General features: G+C 34.3%; 1 protein-coding gene across 1 annotated transcript; it reads right to left on the minus strand.

The window, feature by feature from the left end:
* Positions 1-2,201: 2,201 nt before the first annotated feature.
* LOC122105601 (olfactory receptor 5H8-like) lies at positions 2,202-3,164 on the minus strand. The gene has a single exon (XM_042676906.1). It carries the CDS (start codon positions 3,129-3,131, stop codon positions 2,202-2,204), a length of 930 nt encoding a protein of 309 aa, XP_042532840.1. The 5' UTR covers positions 3,132-3,164.
* Positions 3,165-11,201: the final 8,037 nt, after the last annotated feature.

Below are 11,201 nucleotides of genomic sequence, written 5' to 3' on the forward strand. Positions count from 1 at the left end.
ATTATAGCCCTAACAGAAGAAATGTAACATTCCCTGGTATAAACTGATCATTTGTTCCTCAAGTCCAGGATGTTTAAAAATAGAAAAAATTGCTTTAGAAGCTATGTCCAGGAACAGTGGAAAATCCACTGCCAACATTAGCCTATTCCTACAAGTCTTAAAAACCAATAAAGGCCTGTTGTGTTCATTTACCCCTGTATTCTAGCTAATCATTTGGGCCAATATCCAGCATCATAAAAAAGAACACAGTTTGTTATCATGGTTCAATTTCACCAACAAGTAAGAAGATTGTGAATTAAAGGCCAACCTTAGCCAAAATTCTTTTTTATAGATTTTTTTTCTTGTAAAAATACTGTACAGAGGGATTACAGTTATATGAGTAAGGTAATAAGTACATTTCCTATCGAACATTGTTGACTCTTCCTTTATTTTTCCCCTGTCATCTCTTCCTTCTCCACTTCCCCAATTACTTCCCCCACCTCTGAAGTTGTAAAGTTTATTTTCAACATAGTGTCTTGCACATTTCATTGTTACAATGGGTCAACCTGTTTCTCTATTTAAACATTTTGGTTTTTTTCACTTCCCCTTCCCAAATTAGAAAAGTATATATACAAGATGCAGGGCACCAGAATCAAATACAGTGAAAACAGGGATTATACCTTGGGGAGGAACATACCAAAGAAACAAAAAAAAAATCACATAGTACATCATAAGTATGTTAAAAAACAATAGCAAGAAAGAAAAAAGCCACTTGTGTCCCTTGTGTCTTGGGGTTCAGTTTGCTTAACATCATCTCATATGGTCAAATATACATAGCTTTTGACCTTTTCAGCTTGTTCTAAACATATACTAGTTACTGAAGATAAGGGAAAACATGGAACCTATGTTTCTTTGAAACTAGCTTACTTCACTTAATATAAATTTTCCAAGTCTTTCCATTTCCTCATATCTTTCTTTTTCTTTTTTATTGTGAAAATACCATACAGAGGGGTATGAGCAAAGGTAATGAGTACATTTTTATCAAGCATTGTTGCCTCCTCCTTTGTTTCCCCATCCCTTCCCATCTTGCCCCCCGTCGTCTCCTCATCCTCCTCCCTCACCAAAGTTGTAAAGTTTGTTTTTCGACATAACTTCTTGTACATCTCATTGTTGCAATGGGTCCGCCCTAACCATCTTTCTGATGGAGGTAGAGAATTCCAGTGTGTGTGTGTGTGTGTGTGTGTGTGTGTGTGTGTGTGTGTATCACATTTTCTTGATCCATTCATCTACTGAGGGTCATCTAGGTTGGTTTCACATCTTAGCTATGGTAAATAATGCTAAGATAAACATAATTGTGCTAGTAGCTTTAGTACAGCTATATTTGTGATCATTTGGGTAAATGCCCAAAAGTGAGATTGCTGGATCACAGAAACAACAAGTCAAAGAAAGGTTAGACAAATGGGATGGCATGGAATTGCAGAGCTTCTGCATGGCAAAGGACATAGCTAGCAAGATCAATAGAAAGACCATGGATTGGGAGAAGAACTTCACTAGCCATAGTGAAGGACATGTGCCTCATATCTAAAATATACTTGGAAATTAAAACCTTAAATCCTCCAACAACAACTCCTCAAAGAAACAACTGCCGGATAAATAAGTGGGCTAAAGACCTAAAGAGAAACTTCTCTGAAGAGTAAATAAGAATAGTCAAGGACACATGAAGACATGCTCAGCTTCTCTAGCCATAAAAGAAATGCAAATCAAAACAACATGAGATTCCACCTCACCCCAGTTAGAATAACTATAATCAAGAAATCTAATAACAAAAAGATGCTGGAGGGGATGAGGCCAAAAGGGAACCCTACTGCATTGTTGGTGGGAATGTAAACTTGTTCAGTAGTATGGATGTTCCTCAGAAGACTCCACATAGAGCTCCCCTATGACTTAGCACAAATACACACACACACACACACACACACACACACACACACACACACACACACATATCATAGATACTTTTCCCAAATATGACAATTGTGTAATTTCCAAGTATTTTCAAAAAGTAGAACAAAATACTCAAACTTAACTTCAATGCTTCTGTGACTGTTTTGCTTAAAAGAAAAAGAATACATTTACAAAAACTACATTTAACAATGTGCAACCTTATAAAATGTTTTTATTTATTTCCTTCTATAGTTATCAGAGTCTTTTCAGTATTAACTCTACATATTTCTCTTGAATGTTTTTGTCACTGAATCTATGACCTGCTTATTTCTCAGACTGTAGATCATGGGATTTAACAATGGAATTATAACAGTGTAAAATAGAGAGTCCATCATATCCTGATCATCTGATTGTGCAGATGAAGGGAGCACATACATAAAGAGAAGAGAACCAAAGTATAAAGACACAGATAAGAGATGGGCTCCACAGGTGGAGAAGGCTTTCCTTATGCCTTTGGCAGACTTCTTTTTTAAGATTGTAATAAGCACAAATGTATAAGAGATAAGAACAGTCCCAATGGTGAATGCTTGTATTGAGCCAGAGAAAATAAAAATAATTAGGTAATTAAGAGAAGGATCAGTACAGGAAATCTTTAGTAATGGTATAACATCACAGTAAAAGTGATGTATGATGTTAGAATTACAGAAGGTAAGCCTAAATAAAAAACATTCATGAAATGTGGAATGAAGAAATCCTCCTATAAGTGACACAACTATTAGCCGGATGCAGAGTCTGTTGGTCATAATCACTGGATAAAGTAAAGGTTTACAGATGGCCACATAGCGATCATAAGCCATTGTTGCCAAGATAAAACATTCTGTTGTTACAGTGGCTACAAAGAAAAAATAATGTATCTTGCATTCAGTAAGAGTTATCACATTATTCTCTGTTAACAGGTTGACCAGCATCTTTGGTGTTACTGTGGATGATAACCAAGCATCTACAAAGGCTAAGTTCCCAAGGAATAAATACATGGGGATGTGAAGGTGAGGGTCCTTCCAGATGACAGCAATCAGACCAAGGTTTCCCACAATGGTGATAAGATATATCATCAAGAACACCAGGAACAAGGGGATTTTCCACTGTGCTTGATATGGAAGTCCTGTGAGAACAAACTCTGTCAGCAATGTTGCATTTTCCTTCTGCATGTTCTCTCTAGTTGTCTCCTGAAAGGGGAAACATTAAATGTAAGAACATTTTTAATGTTTATCAAATGAAAAATAATAGAGATGAATTAGAATAAGACTAGGCATTTATAAGAATGCTGTCAATATTTAATGAATTAACTATAATGAATGGAAAGTATTTAAGAGAATTGATGAAATCCAAAAATCCAATATTTTCTTTGTCATACCAGACAAGCAGAAAAGATCAAAAGCTATGTGCATGTAACCATATAAGATGATGCTAAGTGAAATGAACCCCAAGATAGAGACACTAGAGGATTTTTCTTTTTTGCTGGCATTTTTAATGTACTATGTGATTTTTTTTTTTTCTTTTTTATGTTCTTCCCTCTATGGTATAACCCCTGTTGTCACTGTACTTGATTCTGGTGCCCTGAATCTTGTATATAAATTTCCTAATTAGGAGAAGGGAAAGGAAATAACAAAATGCTGAAATAAGGATATAGGTTGACCCATTGTAAGAATAAAATCTTCAAGACATTATGTTGAAAATGAACTTTACAACTTGGGAGATGAAGGGAGGAGTTGGCGATGTATTTAAAGAGAAAGGACATTTTAAGCATTTGTTAAATTAGATGGAATATTATGTAATAATAATCTCATGAGTCTGACATATGGATTTAGTATCAAGGACAAAGATTCTTTAAAGTTGAAATCTTTGTGACAAACTTTAACTTTCATTTTAGTATATGACATACATACTAAAACTTTTAACACAGACAATGAAAATCTTTTATCTATTTTTCTTATAGAAAGTATACTTCAAGGATGGGAAACTTGAGTCAGAAGTAGAACTGAAAACATTTTTTATATTGTCTTCAGATCCCAACCACACATGCACATCAGAATTTTCTTAACAGATTGATCAACAAAATACAAAATGTAAGGGATAATTATATGTATTGTTAAAATATACACTATAGAAATACATTTTTAAATGCTACATAAAGGATTCATAGATGTGCAAAGTCCTTAGTCAAGCCCTAAGGAAACATTAGGTGTGAAGAGGAACAAAAAGAAATTAATTGAAAAGTATTCAATTTGGAAAATCAATAGGAATCCTTGATACATTTGATGTGAAGAAATTTGCCATTGAAAATTAGCAGTGTCACATGGTGATAAGAAAGAAACATAGGTCCCATTGTTTCCTTTATTTGCAATAACCAGTATATGTCAAGGACAAGCAGAAGAGGTCAAAAGCTATGTTCATATGACCATATATGATGTGCTAAGTGAAATGCACCCAAGATAGGGACACAAGAGGTTTTTATCTTTGTTGCTGTTGTTTTTAATGTACTTATAATGTACTATGTGATATTTTTGTTCCCTTTGTATGTTCTTTCCTTATGGTGTAACCCTTGCTTTCACTGTATTTGATTCCAGTACCCTACATCTTGTATATACATTTTTTCTAATTTGGGGAGGGGAAGAGAAATAAGAAAATGCTGAAATAAGGATACAGATTGACCCATTGTAACTATGAGATGTACAAGATACTATATTGACAATAAACTTTACAACTTTGGGCCGGGTAGGAGGAGTTGGGAAGGTGGGAAAGGAAGGGATGGTAGGGGAAAAACAGAGGAGGTAACAATGCTCAATATGAAATGTACTCATTACCTTACTCATGTAACTGTAACCCCTCTGTACAGTATCATTACAATAAATATATATTTAAAATGTATAAATAAAATATATTTTTAAAAGAATGAAAATGAGAACTAGTGTCTTTCTCAGAAATACAAGAGGAAACTGAAAATCTAACTGAGATGTAGTTAACAAAATTCTACTATTTGCAAACTTAATTATATGAAACAATGTAACAGTTAAAGTGTTAGCTATAGATGACATATGCATTGAGTTTTGGCAAAAGAAAAAGAGAAGTGAAGAGATAAGAATTATGACGTGTTATTAAACAGATTACAAAACAGATATAGTTGAGTATGTCTATAATCTTAGCATGTGTGAAGTAGAGATTGGAGGATCACAAGTTCCTAGACTATCTGTCCTATATAGTATGACCCATCTCACATTTGTTTAAGAACAGAATATGAAGGATATGGAAGCAATGTACTAGCTAGAAGAAAATGGATCCTTTCTCCAACTACGTAAATGGTGATGGCACAGAGACTAATAATTTTCTAGAGCTCAGAACACAAATTTTATCCCTATTACACCTAGATGGAGTGACATTGATCAAGATATATTTCATTCCTAAATGTCATTATTAAATGTCAATTCCTTTGTACAACTATGTAAAGATAATTAAAATGTAAGCAAAGCATAGGTTTAGTCAACCAGACCAACCCACCATATATTTGGGATTTAAAGAGCTGAAGACAAAGGGCTAGAGACCAAGCAGAATTTTTTTTTAATTACATGTCTAGTAGAGATACCTAGATATCAGTAGATGTTGCGTATACCAATGGAACAACTGGTGTGAGCTATGACCTAAGGAGGTGAGCAGATCAAGTGTTGGTGAGTGAATATTTGTCTGCAGGGTGGCCACCTAAATTCCTTTTGTTGCTGCTGCCTGTTTTTATAAGTGATACCCTCAATGTCCTCAGTCTTTCTAAAATAGAGATAAACCCATGCAATAAATTCATTTACTGCATTGTGGCCAATGAGAGAGAAAAAGTCCCTTATGACACTTAGAGATTTGCCATTTCAGGGTGTGTTTCCAGAAAGATATTATGTCAAGGCCTGGAACTGCAGGATGGAAAAAAATTTCCAATATCCTGCAAGGCTTAAGAAATTTCACAAGACCCAGTTTGCTTCTGACGTGGACAATTCAGGAACATGACAAAAACTTTAAGTATTCTAATCTGCACTATTTTCCCAATGCTTGATTTATTTACCTTCCTGTTCTTCAAAAGATGTTGCATCTACGTCTCCCCTTCCTATTTCAGAAGTGTTATCAAATACTTTCTTCATCCCAGTAGAACACTTCCATGTTTTATTATCTGACTGTTGTTTGCCAGTCTATAATGTTTATATAAAATTATGTTGACATATTTAACTAAGTTTTCAATTTTCTTATTTCACAGCTTCAGACGTGGTCATTTTACTTTCACCATTTACTTCAGAAAAACAGTGAGCCACGACTGCAAAATGAAACAGGTTTTACAGATAGCCAGTAGTAATTAAGGTAGTAACCTGTATTTTAATTCTTGAGATAATTTTCATTGCATTCAATCTCAAATCACACAATAATTGAAAATTTTCCAAATTTCATTTGTGGGTAGTACATTTTGAGTTATAAAGTAGGAAAGAGCAGTATAAGAACATTTTCTGTGTATCTCCTTATAATAGTTATGTGTATGTCTGTGTGCGTGTGTGCGCTTGTGCATGTGTATGGTGCTGATGTCATTACCAGAAAATCAGTGAAAGAATAGAACTAATATTTGACAAAACTTTAAAAATTGTAACCAGATTTTGTGTTTTATTCAACAGATAATCTTCTAGTAAGAATCAACAAAAGGGGGGGAGGAGGAGTTGGAAAGGTGGAGAGGGAAGGAATGGTAGGGGAAAAACAAAGGAGGAGGTAACAATGCTCAATAGGAAATGTACTTATTGCCCTATTCATGTAACTGTAACCTCTCTGTACAGTGTTTTACAATAAAAATATATTTAAAAATCAACAAGGACAAACGTCTTGTATAAAAATTAAGATTGAGTTTTTTAAACACAATTTTCATCTTCATCTGGTCCACCAAATTTCTACTAGGTAATTATAATTAGGATATTAAGGTAGGAAAAGTTCATTAAAAAGAATAAATCACTTGCATCAAGGAACATTGTATAGATGAATGTGATCATGAAAACTGCTTATACAACTAATATATTGATAATCTTTAAAAAAATTATCACCTCAAAAAAATAAACCAAACTTTTTCAGCTATTTTGCTTTTCAAGCTTTTAGTCCTAAAAATAATGTGCATAAATACTTCCCTGAGAGTTTTCCGTTCCCTTATTTCTGTTTGGGCATCTCGTAAATCCAGTCTTAAATTGTTATAAATTGAACAGATATTTTACTTTCCATACAATGAATAATGAATATGATCAAAACCATTTTTTTCTTACCCATACCTTGAAAGAAATTGTGGAGGAATTTAAACTGGCAGGCAACTTATAAAAGAGAAAATAATAGACAAATATAACACAACATGAATGAATATATGTAACATTTCTTGCACATTGATTTCTAAGATTCATTTCCCAAGCTGTATTGTGTTTATATATGATATTAAAACAAAAATCAATCATTTGTGCAATGTTGTACTCTTGCCAAATGAGTAAGAAGTGAAGTACCAGAGAGTCAGGGATTCCCTTTAGGACAAAGCATTCTCTGCTGGGCATTGCAGAATTAGACAATCTAGAGAGAGCTAAAAATTATTCCACAGGGTTTACAAGATTTGAAATTATCAAAATGAAGTCATAAAATTCTATAGACAGGTTTATTTTATAAATTGATATTCTACTGGACTCATATTGTCTCCAAGAAGTCATGTTTAAGCAAACTTAATACATTCTATATACAAGTATATATACAAGTATATTTTCTAAATGTTTTGATTGCTTATGGTTTTTTAGAGGTAAGTAAACCTGATTTTAATAAGGTCAATGAGCTTAAGTCTGTTCAAGAGACAAACCCATCAGATTATCATGAAATCTATAAATCATATTCTAGCCATTTACTTTGCTCCACAATTAAGATGACATTTAATGAGAAAATTTACAAACCAGAGGCCTAAAGGACTAGATAGGCTACAGAGCAGATTAAGGAAAAGGGATCTTGATTCACGACCAGCCTCAAACCAAAGCAAGTCTATCTGTTAGAGAAATAACTAAAGCAAGTAGGGTTGTGGTCGTAGGTCAAGTGGCAGAGTATTTACCTTACTGACCCAAGGTCTTGACTTCATGCCCCATGAAGTCAAAACAAAACAAATAAAGAAAAAACAAACAAGGACAAAGGATATCATATAGGTAACCTAGAATTCTGCTTGGAGATTTTGTGAATAAACAGATTCTTTATCACTCGGCATGGATTTGGGCACTAGAGATTTCATTTCTAAATTGTTCTGTCTGTGTAGACTAGTCAAGCAAAACTGTTAATTGAAGAAGCTAGAAATTATTACTGGAATTTTCTTGTACAAAGAGAAGCAAGAAAGAGTCAGGTATGGCCAAAGAGGAGGCACAGGAAAGATTACATGAGGCTTTGAGGCAAACTGACACTGGTGTTTACTACAACTTCCAGGACATTTGAAAACGTTACGATGATATACCAGCATATTCATGTTTCCCTTTGAGTATCAACTATGGAACTTGTTGCTAAACATTCATTTGTGAAATACTTTCATTAACTGAGTATTTAGAGTGGACTTCTAAGAAGTGATACATAGCTTCCTAAAATAGAAAGCTTTCATTTTTGAATTCTTTTTAATGTAATCTCTGCTAACAAGAAGTAGAAAAATCCCAGACACTAAACAATTATGTGACATGCTTTGAATGCTGCAACAAGAAATATGTAGAGAGAAAAAAAGAGTATATGTGAAAGCAGAGCTACAGTAATCACCATAAGACCAAAGCTGTGACCATGTTTATCAAGACACTATTCTAGAAATAGAATCTACCTAGGTGCCCACCATATGTATGTTTGTATGTATGTGTGTATGTGTGTTTGTATGCACACATACATAGAGATACACACATATGATTGTATACATGATTGTATATATGATGATAAATGTAACAAAGATTTGCCCTAAACACAAAAGATCTTTTAAAACCTGGATCAACATCAGTAGAAACCTGCTACACTATTAGACCACACGTGCAAAATCTACATAGGAAAGAAAAATCTTGGCCCCTTGTTGGGTCCCTCTGACCATTCTGTGATCCTGAAATGGGGCAGAAAACAAATGATCTCACTTAATATGATTTTTCCAGGCTCAGAGAAACAAAGGATGTATGACTTTCATTATATGTGACAGTGAGATTTCACGTATAAACCTGTAAGTATTCAAGCCCCATGACTGACAAAAAAAATAAAATAAAATTATATATTGGGCTGGGAAGGTGGCTCCGTGGTAGAGCGCTTGCCTTGCATGCCTGAGGCCCTGGGTTTGATTCCTCAGCACCACATAAGAAAAAAGAAAAAAGCCGGAAGTGGCGCTGTAGCTCAAATGGTAGAGCACTAGCCTTGAGCTGAAGAGCTGAGGGACAGCGCCCAGGCCTAGAGTTCAGGCCCCACAACTGGACCAAAAAAAAAAAAAAACCTGTAAGTAAATACATTGGGTGGGTTGGAAGTGTATGCATTAACCGAAGCATGTAGATTCTAGAGAGAATTTAAATCATGTAATTCCTTAGAAAGACAAAATCAAAGTTCAAACAAGTAGACAACAGGATCGGTGTATTTAGAAGAAGAGGGGTGAGGTCAAGGGGAATGGGGAAGATAAGTAAAAAAGAGAAGAGAGGGAGAATAAAATCAAAAATTCATAGTACACCCTACAAATTAAGAAGATGGAAGCATGGAATCTTGGGTTGCCCCATTCATAAGGAAATGGAAAGACTCGGAAAAAATCATATTAAAAGAAGAAAGCAAGACTCAAAGAACCAGAGATCCCTTGGTTTCCCTCATTTGTCATAATTAGTATATATCTAGTATAGTCCTAGCAAATAAGCAGAATAGCTCAATAGCTATGTACATATGACCATATAGGATGATGTTAATGGAAATGAGCGCCAAGATACAGAAACAAGAGTTTTTTTTTCTTTGTTTTTCTTTTTTTTGATTGGTCATGGGGCTTTGAACTCTGAGCCTGGGCAATGTCCCTGAGCTTTTCAGCTTAAGGTGAGCACTCTATCACTTGAGCCACACACCACTTTTTGTTGTTGTTTTTAATGTACTATGTGATTTCTTTTTTCTCTTGTGTTTTTTTTAACTTATGATTTGTCCCCTGTTGTCACTGTATTTGATTTTCGTACCTTGGGTATTATATATATATATATATATATATATATATATATATATATATATGTATATATATATATATAATATATACACATACATATATATAGATGTATATATATATGTGTGTGTGATATGTGTGTGTACATATATATATATATATGTATATATGTTCATCTGAACTGGAGAAGTGAAGGGAAATAACCAAATGTTGAAACAAGGACAAAGGGTGAACCAGTGCAACCATGATGCTCACAAGACACTAGGTTGAAAATGAACTTTACAACTTTGGGGGGAGTAGTTGGGGGTATAGTAGGAGAAAAACCAGGGAGGGCATAATAATGTTCTACAAGAAATGTACTCATTATCTTACTGATGCAACTGTAACGCCTGTGAATATCACCTTTACAACAGAATTAAATTAAATTTTAAAAATTCCTATGGTCTATAGCCTGAGAACCAAGGAAGTCCTAGTGTCTATGAATTTTTTGAAAATAAATGTTAAGATATTATATTAATGTCTCAATATTTTAAAAAAGTTATAAAATGATATATGGTGGATTGTGGATGTTCTGGCTCATATCAAAGATCTTTACATTCTGATTTTCATAGAATGTAATAAACTACCTTTTACTAACTAATGAACTTGTGTGTGTGTGTGTGTGTGTGTGTGTGTGTGTGTATGGTCAGTCGAGGAGCTTGAACGTTGGGCCTAGGAGCTATCCCTGAGCTCTTCAGCTCAAGGTGAATGCTCAATTACTTGAGTCACAGTGCCACTTCCGGTTTGGGGGTAGGTAATTAGAGATAAGAGTCTCACAAACTTTCCTGCTTGGAGTGGCTTTGAACCACAATACTCAGATCTCACCCTCCTGCGTAGCTAGATTACAGGCATGAGCCACCTTCACCCAGCAACTAATGAACTGTTCAGAGGTTGTATAACTATTATTCATTAACACATAAGTAATTTTTAAAAAGTGTTCATTAATTCTAAACTAGAGAAATAAAACATTTTACTAATTAATTTATTGTATATAACTACCTCGAGTAATCAATAGTGTATCTTG

This window comes from Dipodomys spectabilis, unplaced genomic scaffold, assembly GCF_019054845.1.
Source record: "Dipodomys spectabilis isolate Male_0828 unplaced genomic scaffold, ASM1905484v1 ptg000032l, whole genome shotgun sequence".
NCBI lineage: Eukaryota > Metazoa > Chordata > Mammalia > Rodentia > Heteromyidae > Dipodomys > Dipodomys spectabilis.